The sequence below is a fragment of the Lonchura striata genome, chromosome 1, assembly GCF_050655825.1.
Source record: "Lonchura striata isolate lonStrDom1 chromosome 1, ASM5065582v1, whole genome shotgun sequence".
Taxonomy (NCBI): domain Eukaryota; kingdom Metazoa; phylum Chordata; class Aves; order Passeriformes; family Estrildidae; genus Lonchura; species Lonchura striata.
The window spans coordinates 89,045,575-89,068,824 of NC_140703.1; the positions used below are offsets into that span (position 1 = coordinate 89,045,575).

Below are 23,250 nucleotides of genomic sequence, written 5' to 3' on the forward strand. Positions count from 1 at the left end.
AAACATGATGCTAATTTTAAATTACCTAGATTACAAAGATGTTACTTTGATTCTTCTATACATCATATGATGTCATCCTGAAATAAAACTTTTATTAGATCTACCTGGGTATATCCTTGCATATATTAGTTCAGTTCAGATCATGTCTTCTTTTTGTTAAGCACTATCACAGGTTCCATGTAAAGGACATTTAATTGCCCGTGAGAGATTTCTTGCCTAAATGTTTTGCCATGTCCAGAATCAGATGATGCCTACAGCGAACATTTACATTTCTAAGCATGCCCACCTGAGAAAAGCAGCCAGAGTTTGCCTCTTAAGGATTCAGGAATTCCCATAGCAACAAGTTTTCTGATCTTCTCTGTGCGAAACATGCACACAGTTCTGCCATACTCTACAAAATGGTCATCCCACAGGCTCTCTTTGATTTGCTCTCTAGACTGGAAACAAGAAGATATATTAAAAAAAAAACCAACATAATGTGCATGTGACACTTGGTAAACTAAAGCATTTTGCATATTAGAAACTCCGCAAGGTATTCCATTACCAATGGAAATGGGAAGTTTGCTCTAGGGACTTTGACTTTCTCCACTTTGCATATCTAATTCAGCACACAGGAATAAAAATTATAAATATTCAGAATGAAATGGGGGAAGGGAGAAGAAAAAAATCCATTCAAATAAAAAAGCTGTATCTAATTTCTCCAACCAATACAGAATGCATTTTACTAAAAAGACCTATCCTGACTGAATATAACCCCAGCTTTTTAAAAAACAAAACCTAAAACTCCTACAGCACTCCCCAAATGTTACATACCTTTCCAAAATCAAGGCCTGGCACTCCTGACTGATGAAAGTCTGACCTTAGTGCTTCTGCATTGAGCAAGTAATTGTTCTCCTTTTCACATTCACTTCTCTCTTTCCCTTGTGAAGCCTCTGTTCCCAGACACGCAGGTTCATCATCCCCCAGTGTGTACATGGATCCAAGGCCAATGCTGTTCTGCAATGCCAAATCAAAGTGGTAATGACTGAAAAGGCTAAGAACTACATCCTCAACTGTCCTCAAGACAGAGCTGCATTACCCTTTGCCTTTTGCATCAAAACCTTTAACACCTTTCAGGAGAAAAGGTCTTACTCAAGACTTTATACAAATTGTCATCCATTTGCATGTCAGGAAAAGGGTTGTTACTTTAAAACAGAAGTTGTTAGCCAATTCTAAGTGACAAGCTTGATGACAAGCTACCCAACAGTCTCCTACTGTTATGATTTGAAAGACAAAATCACAGAACAATTTAGGTTGGAGAGGACTATTGTTTTCAATCCTCTGCTCAAAGCATGAGCCCTCAGCCCTGGAGTGTCAGCCCTGGAGCCCAGTCAAGTTGAGTAGCTCCAAGAAAGCAGAGTGCACTGCTGCTCTGGACAGCCTGGTCCAGTCCTGCCTAACCATGAGGGGAAAGCTCTCTTTTTATTTATTCAGATTTTTCCTTGGTAAATCTTGAAGCTGTGGCTGCTTGTCTTTCAACTGGTATATTGAAGAAGAGTTTGCCTTTATCTTCCAACTTGCCACTATTTGGCAGAAGTCTGGCTGAGGAAACCCTGCTCCCTCCACCTCTCCTTAGAAAGGATGTGCTCCAGACCCTGACCATCTTTATAGCCCTCCACTAAACTTATTCCAAATTATCAATGCTTTTCATGTGTAATTGAGCAGAGTCAAACTTGGACACAGTACTCCTGATCAGCCTCCTAAGTGTTGAATAAAAGGAAATAGTAACATTCCATCAACATTCCATTGTTTACAATCCTGCTAGTGCAACCTGATATGGGGGTTGTCCCTCTACATTGTAAGAGCACACAGCTGACTTACAGGCTGGACTTGTTCATGACTCCTCCACCTTTTCCACACAGCTGTTCTCCAGGCAGCCAGTCCCCAGCCTCTCCTGTCACATGGGCTTTTTTTGCCAGGTTTCACATTTGCTATTGTTGAACTTCAAGAGGTCTCTATGAGCTCATTCTTCCAAACTTTTGAGGTCTCTGTAAAGGGTAACCCAACTGCCTATCACAGTCCCTGCTCTCCCTAACATGTCAATGACAAATATGCTGTGAGTGTCCTCTATCCCACCAGCCAGGTCTTTAAAGCTGGCATCAGATGAGCATTGGATCAAGATCAATTTGGGGGCCTCCCAAAGAAGGCAGGACAGTGGAATAATGAAACATATTGAATTAGTAATAAAATAAAAGTTCGGTACCTGATTGTTATTTTGCAAGTTGTTGCAGTGCAATGGGTTGCTGGAGTTCACCTCTTTGAACCTCTGGAGCAGGTTCTCCACCAAAGTATCCCGATCCTTCAGTTCAATGAACTGAAAGGCTGTCTTACTCCTTATGCTAACAATGATGGGATTAGGCAGAAGGCTTGTATCCTCCATCTTCTCTATACTGATTACCTTTTCCAGAGACATTACAGAAAATATATTAGCCACCACATCCACAAAATCATATTCATATTTTCTACATGTACCAAAACACAGCATTTCATATGCATGCTTTAAATGTGGTTATTCATATTAGTGTTCCTTGATCAAATATATCCTATTCCCTGAAGTTCATGGTCTCTTTAAAAGCTCAAAGCAAATGCCAAAAAGTATCCTAGATGCCTTTTTTTTTCCTAGATTACTTTGCATCTCACTTCTAAACAGCAGACAGAGGGAAAAGATAAGAAAGGAATGTATGATTTAAAAAATTATATATAGAAGGATCAACTTGGTCAAATTCTGGGTGTGGAGGAGGAAATTTACTTTCCCACCTTTGAAGGTAGGGAAAAACAGTTGTTTTGTTAATTTTCATTAAGTATATAATACTGTTCTCATGTTGTTTTTTGTTTCTGCAATAGTGGAAGGTAAGTTGCTACAGGTACAATATGATTTGGATGTTACTCTATTATTAGTCCAAAATGAAAGGAAAGCTTTAATTAAGAGATCATAACAGCCTTGTATTCATAGCAGATAAGGCAAGTGTTAGCTGACAGCTTCCTTCTCCTGTTCTACTCCCACCACCTTCCCTTGCACTCTCCCTCCATTTAATCTTGTCTATTGATTTAATGGAAATTTGTCTGTCCATCACTGCATGCATAACGTCTCCTCTTTCTCTCTGCCCTACAGCCTGGCAAAGTACCCACAGGTTTCTTAAAGGCTGTCTATGGAGGGAGAGCTCAACACCAGTGTTGATCCCAGGCAAGGATGCTTTTGCATTGCTGGAATGGGTCCAAGCCAGCCTCCATCAACATCAAGCTGGATGTATGCATTTGTGGAGCTGGGAGGGGAGCCCTGTCCAGTCTTTCCCAGGTCTTAGGCCAAGCAGACTCTGGTTTTGCAGTGTTCTGTCCTGCTGCATTACCTGTCCATACTTCACTTTGAGGATAGTTTTGAATCACCCATATTTTCAGCTCAGGCCCTAATGAGTCCCAGAACAAGCTGTACAACAATCCTGCAGGCAGGATACACACAAGCATCCTGCTCTTTTTCATCAAACAACACTTTGTAGGTAACTCAAGTGGCAGCAGAGGCTTAGGGTAGAAAAAGGCAAGTAAGGACCCAAAATTAAACAAACAAAAAACTCTACCTCTCTAAGTGGGATGATAACAGTGCAGCAGCCATTTTCTTTACTGGCAAAACAGATATAACTGTCTGAAGTATACATTGTCCCCGCTGTGTGACAGCGACTGAACGGCGTCCAGAGAGAACAGTCCACAACCTCGTGCAGCTTCTCCTTCCTGGGCAATCTGAAGAAGGCCCGAAAGAATTCATTCTGTGCTCTGGCTTCAAGGTCCCTTAAGAAAAAGCAGCAAGAACGAATCACAAAATCCCAAAAGCCAGGACATGCAGTGTGAGGTTAACTTTCCTTGTTGGCTTCACCAAAAGCAAGGAACACAGAATAAAACCACCATCACAGCAATCTTCAGTGCCTATGTGAACAGAGCACTGTATAAGCAACTTTGAAATATGTTAAAAGGAAAACTTATCAATAACTGCTTGTTTAACAAATTAGGTCAAAAGCAACTAGTATAGTAACTAGTAAGGGAAAGGACACTAATTTGAATCAGCTGTTTTGCTGGTTTGTTTTTTTTTACATTATTTCTTACCCATGCATTTTCCATGGTTGCTGTATGACTTTACAGACTCCAGGAGTTACAAATTCCCATGCCCAGGAGAAAACTAAATCTTTCATCTAATGAACATATATTAGCCTAATGTTCCTTGTTTCCCTTCACAGTAGCATTACCAACATCACCCCAGGGACTTGCACCTGCACCCAAAAGTAATGCCTTTGCTCAATGACTACATCCAAAGTGGTCAGTAATAGAAGTGTTAATGATGGTGGCATTTAAATGATGGAATCCTTAATTTGCAGATATATCAGCCTCAGAGAGCCCTCAGAACAGTTTCAAAATGCAGAACAGTTTCATGTCACTTACAGGCTCAGCTGGGAATAAGAGCACCAGCCACACTCAATTTGAACTTGGCCTCCTTCCAGCCAGCCATCCACATTTTTGTGAAAAGTTTAAATAAATGAAACTTTCATTACTGAGCCACGGTTATACAGACTTGGCTTTGGGGACTTATTTTTCTTTTCCTTTCTTAATAAAGAAGCCTGCAGTAATTTAGAGAACTATGCAATTACATTAGAAACAGGCCATGGCTATTAGCTCACCAACAGCAGCTCCAAAAACATTAGGGCTTAAATTATGTAATTTTCCTTACTACAAGTAAATTTTTCCTAGCATGATTCACCACAGGGAAAAATGAAAAAAAAAAAAAAAAAGAGAAAAAAAATTTATTTTGTGCCACTGAAAGAATTTAAAACGTGGGCTGAAGCACAACAGGGAGTGGTACCTTGGTGCTGTGAATCCCCTCTCTACTCCTTCCTTCACCCACCTCTTCTGCAGACATGTTCCCTCTACTCCAGCCCTGTTCCCTTTTAAAATATAAGTTGAGAGAAATTAATCCACTGCCTCTATAAGTAAATAAATTGTTTGGGTTTTGGGTTTTTTAATTTAGTTTAATTAATAGAAAAAGATGTAGCCATGTAGAACAGGGAGGAAGACAATCCAGAACAAACTGAGACCTGAGAAGGGAGGATCTGTGTCTGCAAGCAACAGAAAAGACAGAATACGCTCAACCAGCGTTCAGCTTCTGTTTCCTTCTCAAGCATTATCTTCCTTAATAATATTATCCAAAGAAAGCAGACAAATAGTCTCCTGTTTTTTCACAGAGAACAAAGAAAAACCCTCTTTGTGAAGAAAGACAAAAAGGTTGCTCCTGAGCTAAAATTCCACAGCGAGAGTAACTCTGATAAGTGCCTGCAGCGATCTACTATTGTGACAAAGCTGGATCAGGATATGCCTCCTAGTTAACTCACCACTAAAATATTTTCCATTTCTGCACAGCACAGATGAATGCTGCTGATAGCCTCTGCAGTCAGGTCTGGTAGAGCTGTGCTCTCCTGCAATTGTGCTGCAAGCTACGAGCCTCCCAGCATCTACACGGTTGTGAAGATTTCTCGACCTTCATGTGAAAAGAGGCTTTTTACAGCAGAGTGGGACCTCTATTGAGGCACATGTCTGTTATTTAAGAGCTGACTGTTTTCTATGCTCCAAAATCTGAAGCTTCCGAGTTTTCAGGATTTTCCTGCATTTCTTGGGGCTGTGGCCACATGCAGTGTCTTTCAGACAACAAACCACAGGATTCTAACCTGAAGAAGAATTACATTAATCACATCTGAAACTAAGTAAATTCACCAGCATTGTATCCACTCCCATTCTCCCGTGGAAGGCTGCCAGTCCCAACATCCCTGGAACTGCCTGTCCCCCCATGACTCACACAGTCTCACACAGGAACACCACAGAGAACACACCACAGCCAGGGCTGCCCAAGAAACAAGTGCTGAAATGGGCCGGCCTGCTTGGAGGAGGGATCTCAGAATGAAAAATGGTAGCAGAGAGACAAGATGCTGTCAGCACCTATCACTATGGGCTCAAACACGAGGTTTTATTCCGAAGTTCAACACCAAGAATATATTTCCTGTTAAGCAAGAAAATTCTAGGGTTTAAAGGTTTCTCTTCATAAACAAAGTCAAACAAAATTAGAGTTGGTTAAAAAAACCCGCAACCCTACAACTCTAAAAAACCCACAAACAAATTTAGCTTCTAAAACAAGACAGACAATTGTTTAAATATGATACAACGAAGATGGTCCATGTCAGAGTCCCACAGCTTCCATTTAGAGTTTCAAAAGACCTCCAAAACCAAACAGAAATGCAATCTTTCTACTTGCAGCCCTACGTGTTTGAAAATTTCTACTCTTGCTTAACTATTTCCCAGTCAGTTTGGTTTTTAAGCAAATGCAGCATACTGAGTGGTACTTAACTAAAAAAAGGAAAGCTATCATTATGTAAAAGTAATGTTTACTGAGTATTTACACAAGCATTAGAAGAATAAAAGATAACAAGATGTAACTGCCTTGTTCCCTACTTTTCAAAAAATTCAGCAATTCCTTCTGAGTGCAGCTCCCAACTTGCATGTTATGGGATCATGGACTGCCTCCAACTCCAGCACTTCAAAGTGAATGGCAAGCCTGAACTGCAATAATTCCCTGTGCATGACCTCCATGTTACCTTCCAAGAGCTTTAAATTAAAGAAAATAACACACACAAGATTAGCAAAATGCTTAAAAGCATCAGGATGCTTAAAATGCTGTCCTCACTGTCAAATGTTTTTCTGTGTTTTAAGTCCAGCAGAAGCCAACTTGGCAAGACTTTAGCTCTGCTGAGTCACTTGTTGCCTGTCTAAAATCTACACAGTCTTGTTGACCTCTTCCTTTAAGAGACAGATTACTAGATTCTTCTTACTGTTGAGACTCCAGAAAGTAAGACACTTTGGAAATAACACATCCAACAATATATGGTTTGTTTTTCAGAAGAATAGCTAAATTCATGTGGCAAGAAAGGCTTCTTATAAGCAAGTCAGGAGATGTTATCTGAGAAGAGCCAACACGGACTTGTCAGGACACATGTAAACTGAACATCATTCCCTTACACAGCAGGAATACTAGACTTGTAGATGAAGGAGTTGGAATGAATGTTTTAGCCAAAATTTATGAAAGTCTTGATATATCCACTCATGTAAACTTGAAGTGGCAAACTGTTGTACCAAGACCATTGCAAAAGAGTACCCCAAAACACAGCCCTTCAGGGCTTCCTAATAAATGAGAAGGTTGTATCAAGAGGACCCCCTTGAATCTGTCCTAGATTAACTTCTGTTCAATGTCTTCATTAGCAACTTATATGATGGATCAAAAGCTTGTTACTAAACCTGCACTGGATGCAAGGCTGGTAGAGGCTAATGAACATAACAACAGGATCAGTTTCAGATTTATATTCATAAATTTAAGGGATGTTGTGGGGAAAAAAGGCATTACAAATATTTTCAGCTGTGCATCATAAGCTTCACAAATGCAGCACAGAGATGACCTCTGAGGAGGCATCCCTTGGGATTTCATAGGAACACAAGCTGAACAAGAGCCAACAGCCTCATGCTCACAGGAGGAAAAGGAACACTGGCTGGGCTGCAGAAGTTTATGGCCACCAAGATGCAGCATGCCAGTCCCAGAACTGGGAAGGTATCTGGGGCAATCCTATATCCCACCACTGCATGCCTGCCCCTACATGGCATCAGTGATGAATGTCCACAGAAGAGCGACCAGAATGGCTGAAATCCACACTGATAAGAAAACCCTGGTAGGGCAATGCAGCTTAAGGGAAAAAAAAAAAAAAAAAAAAAAAAAAAAAAAAAAAAAAAACAAAACACCAGAGAAAGAAGATACACATCAAGCCCCAAACACACAAATTATTGCTCTAAGTGAGCACAAACGGCTCTAAAGAAAGTGAACACCTCTGATCTCTTCAGTAGTACTGGGTAGAACAAGAAGTTAGACTCAAAAAGTGCAGAAGATTCAAGTTAGACCTCAGACTTCTAAGTGACAGAACAGTGAAGTACTGGTATGGATCCTGATACACCCATTACTGCAAATCCTAAAAAACACATTAGGCAATCACAAAGAGATAACCCAAAACCTACCTTTTGCTACAGAGGTGCAATAAAAGGAAGTTTTTTTTAGTCATATACTACTTGTTGCTCAAGGTTTAAAGCATTCTCAGATTCTGAATGAATAAATGCAGATTGAAGTGACATTTATGACTCAGGATATTTCAAACAGTTTCCATAGAGCTTAGATCAGTGTTAATAACCTTCTTTGCCTTCATATGAAGCAAAGCCATTCTCATTGGTAATTCACAGTTAAACATGAAGAAAAAAACCTGATGTGGTTAGAGCCTGGGAAAACACATCACACTGTAGAAACCCTACTTACACCAGCACTAAAGCTTTTAAATTGTGGGTTCTGCTCTGGAGAATTTCTCACTACATTTGAGAAATGCAATGGGTACTTTTACATCCTGAAAGAGATGGAAATTAGAAGTACAAGAAACCTATACCAGAAACTGCTGCAGCCTTCTTTTTAAAAAAGAAAAAATAGTTACCATATGTGTTCCAGTAAAATTATATGACATTTACCTATGTCTGCAAGAAATGGGATTTGTAGGTACCACACACATCAGTTTTACTTTGCTTTTTATGGAAATTACCTCCACTGCCATTAATCCCTTCATAATTCATTGTTCTGTGCTTATCATTTCAGTAAACAGCACAAAAAATTGCATACTGACTTGCTTGACTCTGGCCATGATATATAATTTGTGTCATGGGCTGTGGGCCTAATCCCACAGCCTCTCTGAGTCCCATCCCTCCACTGCTCAGCAAGATGATGTCAAGAGCCTCAGGAATGGCAAAAATTTATGGTTTTCAGACTGTAGAATATACAGATCATGACAGCACTGAAAAATAATTTTTTTTTTAAATAAAGATATTGAAACAAGCCTCTCACAAAAGAAAGTTTAGCAAACAAAACCCATCCACACTACCTTCATTAATTTGTCAGAGCTGGAATAGTTCCAAATATGTGTATGTCTGCTTTCATTTCCATAGATTATTATTTGCTTCCAAATCATGTTCCAGAATTAACAATGACAATTAGAGGGAATGTGCTGAGAAAAAAGTAATTGCTCTTGTAGTACTAAAATGGCTTCAAGAAAAAAAGCAGCAGCCAAAACTTCATACAACAAAAAAGTAAAACATTCCCCCCAAAACACTTAACACTAAAAACCAGTTTAACCACTATTCAAACTACAGTCTTGCTTAATCACCTTACATCAAAGTGGTTGCTGAAGTGGGACAAAGGGCACCAGAAACAGCAGCTTATCCAACCACCACCTAATTCATACAGAGGAAATGGGATTTTGGTATCTTCCGTGCCATCCCAAGCCACAGCACAGGTTAGAGAACATCTTGACAGGGAAATCTCCAGTAAATACATTTTTGTCGTTCCTTCTCCCTCTGTTCCTTTCACTTTCTTTTTTCTTCTTTAATTGGAGAGAAGGAAAGAGAACACCTATTTGAATAAGTGTGTGGGATGGTTTCTCTTGCTTGACCACTAATAGACACATTACTTTTCAAAAATGCCACAAGGTACTTGAAAGTTAATTCCCTGAGAGCCCCTTTTTATAACATATTACTAAACTTATACTTTGCTTTACAACTGTAATTTTACTTTCCATTTGGTTAGTACCCCTGATTCCAAGACTATTTTGGGAAGTGACAATGATAAAAATTGGTAGATGCTGAAAACTATCTACCCCAGGTTTCTGTTACATCTCCTCTGGATTTCTCTTCTTGCATCTAACTTTTCAGCCCAAAAGCAGGAGGAACATAAAATGGTAAAGCATGGACAGTAGCTGAGATACAACCTGCCACAGCAATATTCCACATTAGCTGAAGTACACATCCCTACATCTCTTGAGCCAAAAGCCTACAATGTTAAAAAACCAAGTTACACACATAGAGTAAAAACAATGGTAGTTCTTGTATTCCAAGGAACCCTGGTTACTAAAAAAAAGCTTGCAAAGATGTTTATGGTTGCTCATCACCATGTTACCTCAAGCGAATTCTTCAGTGATGAAATCCTGGTGTCACTGATTTTCCTTACTGTGTATGAATATGAAATTGCAGAGGAAGTCCATTTTATTGTTTTAAACTCCATTATTAAACTTTGCAGAAGTGTTTAGCTGAGATACAGGCCCACCACCACTGTAAAAATGTCCCTCAGAAACAATAAAATGGCTACTGGTCTATCTTTTTTTGGGAAATGATACCATGCATTCCTCCTGTTTTAGTCAGGAAGCAACACCTGATTCCCTTCATACCCCTGGGAGAGGGAGAGGAAGGAAGAGCAGGAAAGTGCATGATTCAAGAGGAGATAACCACTCCACAAACATCCCATTCAGAATAGAAGTATTTTAAATCAGCACCTTAACCTTGATGCCCCAGGCAAATTCCAGTTTGGGCTATTCCATCCTGCCCACCTAAAATTCCTAAGGGCAGCTTCCCTCCCCCTTTCTCGAAGCAGCAAATAAAACACAGAGTTGTGTGTTGTGCTACCAGCAGAGAAATAGCCATCAATCTTTCCCTGAGAGCCAAATGCATTTCTGTAGTGGGAGAGGAATGCAGAGATGCATTTCAGGGATGCAAGGGGTAGAGCTGACAATAGCAATACCACAATTGTGCATGTTTTAAGTCCTGCAACTGCTCACTAAATTGGCTATGGCAATCACACTAGTGGGAATTCTATGATTCAGATATGATCAAAAGCAGTAATTCCAGAGGACTGAAGGCACTAGGAAAGCCTACACATTACCAAAAATTTAAGCAAAATAATGCTGCTCTTCAGGGAAGATGGAAAATATCCCTTGCTGCAATCTTCTCTTCTATGACTTTTGAAACTTTGTGTTGTTTAAGGGAGGACTATAAAGTCAAAAACTGTATCTTGCACACACGTTAAAATGCACCTTTTGGATACACCATAACACAATATGAAATCTCTTTTGGATCCACTCAAACAAAGCTTCAAAATCTTACCCAGCTAACACACAAACCATGAAGTCCACGACTGAACCTCTGCTCATACAACAGTTTAGCTTTTTACCTCTTGGTAATCTGAGTAGGATCCTGCAGGCCTGGATCCAGTTCAAAGATTTCATTATCCAGCAGCCTTCGGAGCGTCACATCTGCCAGCTGCTCCATGATTCTGAAAGCCTCAGAGATATTGAGGAACGTGGAGAAGTCGCGCTCTTTATTTGCTGTAGTGACACGGACTGTGTCTGTCATGAAGACATTGGAGGTTCTTTCCAGTTTCTGGACTTCAACCCAAGGAATGATAAGTTTCACTGCAATCCAAGAGAAGAGCAAAAGTGGGTTGGAAACTTTGCTTTCATCTTTCAGATTTGGGAAACAATCAAATTCAGAATGAAATTCAAACCAAAGAGGAGAGAGATAAATTCTTTTGGGCAAGATCAATGCTGAAATGTTTGTTATGACTTGGCATTCAATCTCACCCACTCCAAAAGACATATCTTTTTCAGAATCTCTCCCTCAAAATTTTAACTATCTTCACAAGAAATGCTAGACTGGGGAGTGGCGTCTTTGCAGAACATTGGCCATACACTGTGCTCCTAACTCCTTTAAAAGTCATTTCTGCAGCCTGCTTCCTTACCACTAGAAGAAACAGCTCATCTCCAGAATACAAAGATAAGAGGGAAAAGCTTTGTAATCTCCTAGAAACAAAACAGTAGGCAGGTAAAAAACCAATTACACGCACAGTTACTTGAGCTTTTAAAATAAAGCTAACTCCCATCCAAAAGAAAACTTTTTTGGAGTCTGCTATAAAGTGTAATTACTACTATAAACAAGACATTAGAAAAGCTGCCTAGACTTTGGATCTTCTTGTTTGGTTGCTTTTTACTGGAAAGATGGCACAGGGCACATCTTGCCCTAAACATTAACAATAGTCAGGCTTGTTTATAGAGAACAAGAAGTGTAGGACACTGTTCTCTTAAAGCTGTTGAATCATATAAATACAAGTGGCAAAGAGAATCAGCTTACTTTAGATAACTACTGCAGGATGTTACTCGCCTGTCACATCAATCTCTGGGTAGAAATTAGGCTGGAAAGGACTTTAAAATAGATTCAATTTCTTCTTAACAACTGTTGGAAGCTTCCCAGATTTCTCTGTGCCAATAACATCAGGACTACACCCCTTAACATCCCTAGCTGGTCTCCTGATGCCAATAAAGCAATAAAAAGGCAGTAATAACAAACACTGTCATATATATATGACACTTATCAAAGATCATTCATCACCTAAGGAGCTACCCTCAGCAAGCTTTCTGTACTACACGAACCACAGCTGTCAAGATTATTTACAGATTGCATTTTTTCTTACTTAAATAAAGCACAGCTGCATCAACATGCAGAGACTGTTGCAAATGATTATAAAATCAACTGTACCAGCCCAGCCAAGGGAAGAAAGTTTAAATAATGCTGTAGCAACAGCACTGCTGTTCAGGCAGGTCAGAGTCACACAGGCTCTACAGTGTTGGTTACAGAAAAAGCACAACAGCCTGTATGGGACCCAAGACCGGAAAAAAGTACAAAGTCTTCAAAGTTTCAGAAAAATACAGATTTAATTAAACATGTGAAGAAACCTTGGCACACCCTTTCCAGCTATCTGACAATCTAAGCCTCTGAAATCCTACAAACACTTGGAAGCTTAGATAAAAGGGGACTTGTCCTGGAAAAAATTTTCCATGGAGTTTATATTCACATAAGCAGTAAATTAATTTCATGAGAAGTTAAAACAGGTTCTGATATTGCATTGCAGGTCACTTCAACACAAAATGAAACAAGAAGAAGGGAAAAGACTTGTCAGAAGCAGAAAACTTAATGCTTCCCCTAAAAAGAGATTTCAGTATATGATTTGGGGGGATTTTTATAGAGGTAAAACACAATTGAGAACTAATTTTATTGCAACTCATATATTGGGTTTTTCTCTGTGTAGTATTGAAGAACACAATAAATGTGATTTCTTAGCAATATTTTCAAGACCAGATTTAACCAGATTTCATTTGTGATTGCTACCTGAAAAAGACAAAGGCAATGAATCACTTGTTCTGCATGTAATCAGCATCAGCTTCTCAGACAGTAACAAACAGAACTGTATTAAATCGAGATTATTCCCCGTAACACAAATATTTCATAAACATGGCAAAACACTAGCCTAAAAACAGAAGTAATCTGCTTTATCACAATCAAGGAAGTATTTCAGCATATATGCTGCTTCCCACTGAGCTAGGGAAGTTTGTTTAACCGAAAGAAAATTCAGGGGGTTTTCTCACATTTCCATGCAAATGTATGGGAACACATACATTGGGAAGACAATGCAACTGACTACATTGGGGAATGAACAGTGTATTTTCCAAGTTCAAAATAAAAAGTTGCAAACATGTAATTGTTTGTTTGGTTTGGGTTTTTTTGTTGATTTTCATAATGAATATTATTAAAGATATGAGAAGAAATCTCTTCTTAAACAATACAACATGATATTGTATTTCCATTATCATTTAACAATCTGTGGTATTGCATAAACAAAACTTTTGGAACCATATAAAGGGTTTTTTGCTCTCCCTCCTCCTTACATTGTTATCTATCATTAATAAGTAAAATTTCTGCTTTGTGTGCTTTGCCAGACTGGCTATCTCAGATTTAATGAGAGAAAACCTGCAATGATAATAAGAAGAAATTATTGACAAAGGATATTATTTAATACTAACCAGAGAACAAGGAGAAACAAGAACTCATGTATCTAGTATATATCAAGAAATTCCATTCTACTCTTCCCAGCAGAACTCAACTTTTGTTTTTATAGTGAATAACAAACTTCGCTGCATTTCAAATATAACTCTTCCATCTTTTGCTAACAAAATAATTGGCTTGAAATAATATAAGGGAAGAAAAGACCTCCAGCTCTAGGCATGTTTTTGTATGTTTTCAGTCTTAGAAATTACAAGTTACTATCTTTAGTAAGATGAACTTAAATTTCTAAACCTACAGCTATACCTCAATATTAAATCCAGATGGAATATGGCAAAGTTTGCCTAATTGATCTAACTGACAAACACTCCTATATTTACAGCAGTATAGGTTTCTATTGCTAACTTCGTTTAAGTTCCACCAGGATAAACAGGCCTTAAAAGGCAAGAGGTTTATTCACAATTTTATTAAACAGAGAAATGCTATAGAGTTTAAATGGCTACATTCATTTTTACCATCTTACATCCAAAAAGCCTCAGGATACACTTCTTGTGACCTTACTGCACTGCTATTCAGAAACACAAACAAATCCCTAAATTGCTGTTGTTTTTCCTTAAAAGCTCTGAATTTTCAGCTGGTTCCCCAGGGCATATTCCTTTTATTTGTCCTGGGATTTCTTTAGGCAGGCAGCTTGACTCAGGCATCCCTGTCCCCACCAGCCCTTCCCCTACCACCCTTCTGCGATGTGGGACTCTGCCTCCCTGCCTGCGGGAGAGACTCATCCCTACTCACCATTTTCAGCACTAAAACTCCTTAATTTAGAACTTGTGGGAGGTCTGCTACATCTTAAGGTTGCTTCACCATGCCAAAAAGAAAAACTAGGTAACAACTATGTCTGTGTGCTCTTGCAGTGTTATTTTTTTTACAGGATTCATACTAAAACACAAAGGCTGAAGTGAAAATTAAATTAAATAGGATTTTTCACCTGAATAACTAAAAACTCAGAAACTAAACTTCAGAGGTGAGCTAGGCTTTTCGTAAGAACCCTGGCTATTCTTGCTTTTAAATGTAGTGACATTTATATCTCTCCCCAGCATAAGATTCCTTATGCATTTACACTTACATTCTTTGCCCAAGAAGAAGGAATAAAAACAGAGATGATTGATGCTCAAATAAAGCCAGCCTTGCCGGGGAACTTTTCCTTTCCAACAGCAACAGGAATAATAGGTGATCAACTTCTCTGCTTCAGGAAAATTAAATCTGGATTCAAATTTCACCAGGGCTTCTCGGAACTTCTCAGGGTCTTCCTCCTGCTCAGCGAGTTTGCTGCTTGTTTCCTCTGCAATCAGTGCCTGAGTCCAGAACAAGACTGCATGTCAGGATAAAGCTATGGCACTCACACTCAGGGCAAGCTGCTACAAGCTACCCATTCAAATTCTAATAATGCAACACTTTCTGACAAAGAAATTCCAGTCAGTTTTCACAAATGGAGAAATTTCTCTGGTGCTTGCATCTCTCATATATTTTGAATGCTCCCAAAGCAAGACTTTTGGGGCCTTCTTTACCTTATCCATAGCTTTTTCAATGAGTCTGGCAGGACCAAATCTCTGCATTTTCATTATGCTCTTATTTCATATACACAGAGTAAAAACAGACTAACAGTTGTGGCTACTGACCAGTACTATTTACCTGTGAAAAAGCAAAGCAATCAGATGTGTCAATAACTTGAGACATGCTTGAAGCCATTACAAACATGTTTCAAGAACATCTACATAAATATAATTAAGATTTCAGATTTTTAATAGTGGTATTACAACAAAGGAGTTGAGTATGCATTGCACCATGCAGACAAATAATGCATATATTACAGCACCTGCTATAGTTTGTAATTACCAAGCAATCCTAACATGCTAAAAGCCTTCAGCAGGTGCACGGGCCCAGAACCTGGATTTAACATTAACTAATGAAATCTGAAGAATTTTAGATATGTATGCGCTAGGTAACAGGCTGTCACTGTCTTACCAAGAGGGATTAATTGAATTTGGTATTCCAGTGCACTTTAGACAATATGCTTTTTTTTAAAAAAAGCAGGATTAAAACTAGGATTTGTACAGTGATGTTTTGGTTTTGTCCTCTTCTTCCCCAGATTCAGAGCCCACACAGCTCACAGCAGCAAGGTTGAAATTCACCAAAAACATTATGTTCCTACAAAATTTCCAAACTGAAAAAGAGGCTATGGAGGGAAGAACATCCCATTAAAACTCATAGCAAGAAAAAGCTTGTAGCAGGACCTGAGGAACAGCAGAACTCACACCCCTACCCAGACATCACCAAGCTCCTTTTAGAGAATGTATTTCATTAAAAGCAGAGCTCAGGACACCAGGCTTTCTAAGTTACTCTCCACATGCCATTACTATTTTTAATCTGATTTTTGGTCACAAAATTCCTCTACTTTTAAAATTCCCTTAACCGTCCAAAAGGATGCTTATTTCTCCAACCTTGTGGCAAGCCAACAGCTTCGTGTGCTGGCCACATCAGGTGCAAGACCCACACAGAAAACAAGTCATGTTTATATGATCAGAACCAAGGATGAGTAACAACAACTTCATTATGTTTTTCTAATAAACCATATGTAATCAGGCAGGGGAGGGTGTATGTGAGACAGTTTCCTTACCTTCACTTTCCCTTTGACAAAACTAACAATATCTTCCTTATTGTCAAACACAGACAAAGTATGGAGCAAGTTTTGTTCCAGCCATTCCCAGTGCTGGTTTATTTCCTCTGCAGTGGCACCTAGAAAAGCAAAAAACAGCATATTGAAACTAATCCTATAAAAAATAAAATTTAAAGGAAGGGAGAAAAAAAACATAATAAAATGCACTATTTCATAAATTCATTATGAGAAACTGAACTTTCAACCTCAGAATTCTTAGCAGCAAGCAGGTCAAAAAGGTCCCGTTCATAGCAGCACAGTTAGAGAAAAACAAAAATCTCATTGTTTTAGATTATTAGTTTTAGGGCTTTTAGTTTTATCTTCTCAAATGCTCTCAGCCAGCAAATGCTGCATTAAAAGTCAAAGCAGAAAAAACATCAAAACTTCATCCTGAGCTGCTAGACTGCAGCTTATTCTGACATGACATCCTCTAAGTGGCCACTGGAAACCTTTGATTTATGCCCTGATCTTCCTCTCTGCCTCCCTCAATACACACACATGCACACACACTCCCCCCACACACAAACACATGCACACCCTTTGAGAGGAATACAAAGCCCTCTGTAATAAATAAAGTACCTAAAAAGGAGTTTGGTTCAGCAACACCTAAAGGTTCTACAAGTGCACATTTCTACAGTTTGGGGAAGAAATAATGTGCACAGAAATCTTTGACTAATACAGCTTTTCAAATGTTTAAAGGTTATTTCTCTAAACATCTGAAGGGTTTGCTGGTTCTTTAAATGTAATCTGTGCACACTAACTCCAGAAACAATATTTCACTCATTAGCAATTTGCTTTGGCTCCTTCTGCTTGAAAGTGAATTGTCTCTGTATGACACGATGACAGAAAATTCATAGCAAGATGGGCACCATAAGGGTCAACAAGGGAAAATCTGCCCCTCCAGATCTAACTGGTCAGTAATTAGACATTATAGGCAAAAAACTAAGGGCAGTAATAGTTGCTTCTCCTAGTGCCTTGCTTGTGGAAGAAAGAAGAGAAATAGTTGTAAGAGACATACAAATCACACATGAATATAATAATAAAATTAATCTCCAATAGAAGACGCATTATCTCAAGATTTGTTTTGTGTGTACATTAGTGATGCATCATGTTGCCTCACAACAACAAAATATTATAAATTTAGATGAGGATTTTCCATTTCCCACTGCTCTGTTTTCCATGCAGAATGCCAGCTGGCAGGGAAACCTTCCATGCTTTAACTTCCCTGACAGGAAGGTCTTGTACTGAAACTTCTTAAATATCATTAATCAAGGTTAAATTTAAATTTAAAAAATCATAAAATTAGAGACACTTAAAAGCCCTTTAGGTCAAGAAAACAAATTATATAAATGTTTAAGAACACCAGAAATACAGTCATTTTATACTGAAATGGTTGCACAAAGCAAATACTGAGTTGAATCTTTATTTCTGAGTAACCTAAAATATACCAAGTGTATGGGCAAGCTGTCAGGCTGCCTCTTGTGAAATAAACTGTGAGCAAGATCCCTTAGATAGTCCCACACTGCTGGGACTGCTCTGAGCCCAGGAAGCAGCTACACTCCTACAATATCTCCTGCCTGCCTCCAGAGCTTCTGACTGAATACCAAAAGATCATTTTGGCCCTTTCATTTGGTCAAGCAAACTCAACTTTTTGAGTCCCTTCTTTATTTCTAATTTCTATTTTGTAGTTTAAAGTTGTTCTGTGATTTGACCCAAGCATCGCCAATCCCTTATTTCCATTCCTTATTCCTCTTCCTGTGCTGATGTTCTGCACAGAATTTTATTCCACCTTTTACCACCTTCTTCATCTGTCAACTGTTTTGTCTAACCTCATTTGTCTAGCCTCATTCCTCAGAATCTTTTTTTTAAACTCACTTTGCACCAAATCCTTTGTTCTCCCTCTCCTAAAACCAACTTTGCTTGACTGAGACTTGAGTTTCTTTTTTGCCCATGAGCATCTGAAAGGAAAATTTCAAATGGCTCTACACAAGGGATGAGGTTAGATTTTTTTCCCCTGTACTGGTATAACATGATTTACCATCGGATTAAAACATCTCTGCCAGAAGAGCTGTGCAGGGATCAGATTTCCTAGCGCCCCTCTGAGATTTGCAAATGTCTGTAACAGACCTGACCCTTATGCATATATTATCATTTAAGCCTAGAGCTCCTGGAACAGAGGACTGCCAACATACAATGCAAAATGTCATTTTAATTAACTGCTTGATGACATGATGGCTATCCACGATTAAGTTACACTGGGAGACTGGAAGGAGCTCCTGGAACTGCTCTCTGCCCTCACTATACAGCAGCAGGAACAGGCCACTTCTGTGTGGGGAATGTCCTTCTCCACCTTGCCAAGAAGGGGCTGGGGTGATGCTCGTCTGACTCCTGTTGCTAGCTGTCCCCTGGACACTCATGTCAGGGTTTCACAGCAGCAATGTTATTCACAAACAGCCTCTGCTCCATGGTTCTTTAGTTCTGTGCAGCTCTGGAAACTATGTATGTTCTACCCTGCAGAACACAAAACAGACCCCTCTGCTTTCCGCTCTATTATTATAAATCTCATTTTCTCAGTGATGAGCATCCATTCAGAAGAGCCGAAGAGAATTTTAGAAAACATTAATCACGTACGTTTGTCTCAGCAAAATCCTTAGCCATTCCAACCCAGCAAGTTTGTCATTTGGAATTCCTTCAAAAAATAAAAATTTAAAAAAAAAATAAAAAAACCACACCAAATTCTGTGTACAGTAAGAGTGTGGGTGGGGCAAGGATCAGCCCCAGAAAGTAGTACTGCATATGTTCAATTAATCAAGAAGCCACGAAAGCAATGCTTTTCCAGAGAAAGCTTCCTGGTTTCATCACAGGACTGTAACAGCATGAAGGTCTTAAATTTCTCCATGAGATGGCATTACTTAAATATAAAAAGGAGGGGAGGAGGGATAGAAAGCACACAGCAATTGCAAAACAAAGAAAACCTAGCCAAAACAAAAATAGCCCAAACAGACTTTACACAAGCTTCTTCACACACACACATCTGGCCCAGGGAAAAATTCCTGGTATTAATGAGGAACAATTAGAGGGATCTCTGCTGAACCAAGGAAAAATTGCTGGATGAGCATGTAGAGAGGAAAGGGTTAGGGTGAATATATGAACTGACTCCTCCACTTAAAAGACTACTATGTCAAACACTATCGATGACATGCCAATATTTACATTATCTAACTATTTCATGGCTTGATCTGTATAAGAAAGAACAAAAAAAGATAGCATATTTTAAGTTGGAAGGGATCTACAACAATCTCAGGATGGGAAAGGTTGGAAGGCACCACAATGGGTCATCAGGTTCAACCTCCTTGGTCAAGCAAGGTTATCCCCAGAACACATTGCACATGATTGTGTCCAAATAGTTCTTGGAAGTCCCCAGTAAGGGGAACTCCACAACCCCTCTGGGCAATCTGTTCATTTAGTAACAGGCCCACATTATTCTTTGTTTTCCTTTTGTTATTGATGCATTTCAAGGAGCTCTCCTTGTTTTCCTTGAAATCCTGGGAATCATCTAGTCCAACTGACTGACCACATCAGGACAGACCAAAAGCTGAAGTTATTGAAGTTAAGGGCATTGTCTAAATGCCTCTTAAACACTGGCAGCTTTGGTGGGACATCAACCACCTCTCAGAAGGAATCCTGTTCCAGGATCTGGCCACCTTCTCATTAAAGACATGCTTCATAATGCTCCCCAGTCACAGCTTTGAACCATTCCCAAAGAAAAAGTGCTAGGATTTTGTATATGGGAGCAGAAAATGTAAGAACAGCCCTGCACACTGGTCAAGAAACAATAGGATGAATGGCACTTCAGCCAGATAGCTTTTACTGGGTCGTGGTAAGATTGCTGCAATTCATGTTAATATCATGTTCCTGAACATAAGCTTGACTTTCAGAAGTCACAGAAACACTGCAAATGGGATTAGTGCATAACAGACCAGGAATTTGACATTCCCTCCCTCCCTATCAACTTTACCTCCTAAACTTCCTAAATCTTTTATATTTCATTACAGCCAAGTGTGTGAAGACATTTCACAGTAAGCACGTGAAAGACTAGGCTGGTGAAAGCCTAGACTAAGTAGCTTCTTGCTGTAAGGGATAACCACTACTGTATGAAAAGATATGTATAGGAACAGAACCACACTATTTTGCAACAGAGAAAATGAAAGCAGCAAACCACCCTCAGCTAAACAACTTTTCCATTGAAACTTAATGCTCCTAGGTAACACTTTTTCAGTGATTTTAATCAGAGGTTAATTTGGTTGTTAAACAAGCTTTTCACACGCACACAGCTAGCTGGGGTTACCTTGAGCTTCCTGGACATGCAGACACTGACCATGCTCAGAATCGGTTTGGGGTTTTCCATCTGTGACTCACCAATAGCTATGGCCCAGTAAACTTCTGATCCATTCAATAACTCACCACATGCAATGGCAGAGTAAACCTGTGAGCCTGGAACTTGGAGCAAAATTCGAAATGGAGCAACGCGTGCGTTAGAGTCTAACACGGCATCCAGGGCACCAACCAGGCGACCTGCGAGGAGGAAAGGGGGAAAGAGGATTAATGCCAGCTCTCACTTCTGTAGCCTGCAAACTGTTTCACATTTAAAGCTGTAAAATTAAAATACAGAATGTAATGATAACAATTCTTCCCCAGCTTTATATTCTAATTTACAGGTGCTCAGAATGCAAAAGGCAAACAAGATTAGAAGTTCAAAAGCATGTAGAATCCTCTGCATTTCTGGTTTTGCCTCATATATATGTATGTAACCACAGAACTGAAGTGGAAGGACCTGAGGACATCTTAAGAAGTTACTGTTCCAGCCCTGCTCTGAAGTTGGATACATACAACTATACTGTAAGTGGTGTTTGTCTAACCTGTTCTTCAAAACCCACCACAATCAAGATGCAACAACTTCTCCAGGCAGCCCCTTCCACTATCTTCATTAAATATTCTTACCCAAAAAAAAAAACAACAAAAAAACAAACAAAAACCCCAAAAAACCCAAATAAAAATCAAACCAAACAACCAAACAACACCAGCAAAAACCAAACAAATCCAAACAAAAACCCTAACAAACAACCCTATTGCAAACAAACAAGTCATCTACCACAATCTTAAATTTTCTTACTGGAAATTAATCTCACTCCCTGGAACATGCAGAGTAACTGGCCACAGGCACTTCTGATATTAATTTTCAACATAATGAAAAAGTTACATCATGGTTTCCCACCCTTTAATGATTTCTCTTTTTCTAAAGAAACCCAAATCATCTCATCTATTCCTTATGGGCCATATTTTTCAAACAGCTCACTGTTCTTGAACTTACACTGGAATGTCTCCATTAAATTAAATTATCTTTAAGAATGACACTCTCAGCTGGACCTGATGCTCACTGCTACTGAAGTCTCACCCACTAGCAGAACAGAAGATCGCCTCCTCTACCTTGCATACATACCACTGTATCCAAGAAAGCCTGCAGCAGTATCCCACTGTAAATCAGCACTTGATTTCAATACAGACAAATTCATTTTTAAGAGCTGCAGCAAGTGCTGACCCCAAAAAAGACTTTCCAATCTGAAGGACACCTGGAGTTCCTGGAGCTTCTTGCTACCCATTCCCCTGAGCAGGAAAAACCAAGCTATCCATGAAAAAATTCTCTGAATGCCATGATTTGCATATGCAAGATTGCATATTAAAGTAACTCAGGATTGGTTTATGGTGCTTACAAAGAGCAATTCAGGGCAGCTTTATACTCAATTTTCCTATGCATTCTGCAGAGACACACTCTCCTAAGGAGAGGGGTGGCAAAGGGTGAGGAACAGCTTTACAATGTTTGTTTTATCCCTAGAGTATCTAGGAAGTTTTCTGTAATACTTTTTTTCACTTTTCACATGTAACTTTTTAAACCTGCTCTATTTTTGTTTCTTCACCATTAACCAAACACAAAAGGAAATAATCTCCATCTCCAAGAAGTTTGTCAGCCCTTGGCACCACATGCTGTTTTAAATATGGCATTCCCCAGTCCATCACCCAAGTGATTAATGGAAATAATAGAGACCTACAAAGTCCTAATTGCCTTCTCACTTGGATAACAAATGACAGCTAATTAATTTGAGTACAACACAACCAAACAGCATTTCAACCACTTTCTGGTCTAGAAGCTGTAAGAAGCTCACATGGAACAGCATCAATAACCTGAGAGCACAGAGAATTACATTAAATATTTCTTCCTTGCACACACACAAAACATTGATGATGCTTTCAAAGCCAAGCAGAAGCTGGACACAGTATGTCTTAAAACTGTACAGTGAAACATTCTTCAACAGCAGTTTGCTTCTCATTTAAACATGTGACCAGATATTACACTCATCTATTTAAAATGGAGATCTGAATTTGCAGACTGATGATATGTATAATATCTGAAGTTGCTACATGCTGTCCTATAACTGTAAGAAAAAAAGCATAAAAACTCATCCTAGTATAAGAGGTAGCAAATTGGCTGTGCTCACAGAAAACAGTGTGCAGAAAACTTTAGTGTGCAGTCTTCAAAACAGCTGGATTAAAGCCAGTAAGAGAGCATCAAATGATGCAGAGAACAAAAACAGGGTTTAAATTTCAAATTTCATAATAATTTAGACACCACAGAAAAGAGAAATAAGACATTTCTGTGCTGGGCATGTTTTCTC

General features: G+C 39.1%; 1 protein-coding gene across 4 annotated transcripts in view; it reads right to left on the reverse strand.

The window, feature by feature from the left end:
* TBC1D8 (TBC1 domain family member 8) overlaps positions 1 to 23,250 on the reverse strand; it is a 48,798-nt gene that overhangs the window by 13,562 nt on the left and 11,986 nt on the right. The window contains exons 2-9 of one of the 4 annotated variants that reach the window (XM_085558117.1): positions 20,984 to 21,094; positions 16,481 to 16,599; positions 14,930 to 15,158; positions 11,144 to 11,384; positions 3,612 to 3,771; positions 2,243 to 2,437; positions 814 to 996; positions 287 to 437 (exon numbers count right to left, since the gene is read on the reverse strand). In XM_085558117.1, the coding sequence (XP_085414243.1) occupies positions 287 to 437; positions 814 to 996; positions 2,243 to 2,437; positions 3,612 to 3,771; positions 11,144 to 11,384; positions 14,930 to 15,158; positions 16,481 to 16,599; positions 20,984 to 21,094 (1,389 nt within the window). Of the gene's footprint in view, positions 1 to 286; positions 438 to 813; positions 997 to 2,242; positions 2,438 to 3,611; positions 3,820 to 11,143; positions 11,385 to 14,929; positions 15,159 to 16,480; positions 16,600 to 20,938; positions 21,095 to 23,250 lie in introns of all 4 variants that reach the window. The other 3 variants (XM_085558113.1, XM_021538527.3, XM_021538515.3) reach the window with 3 other exon arrangements.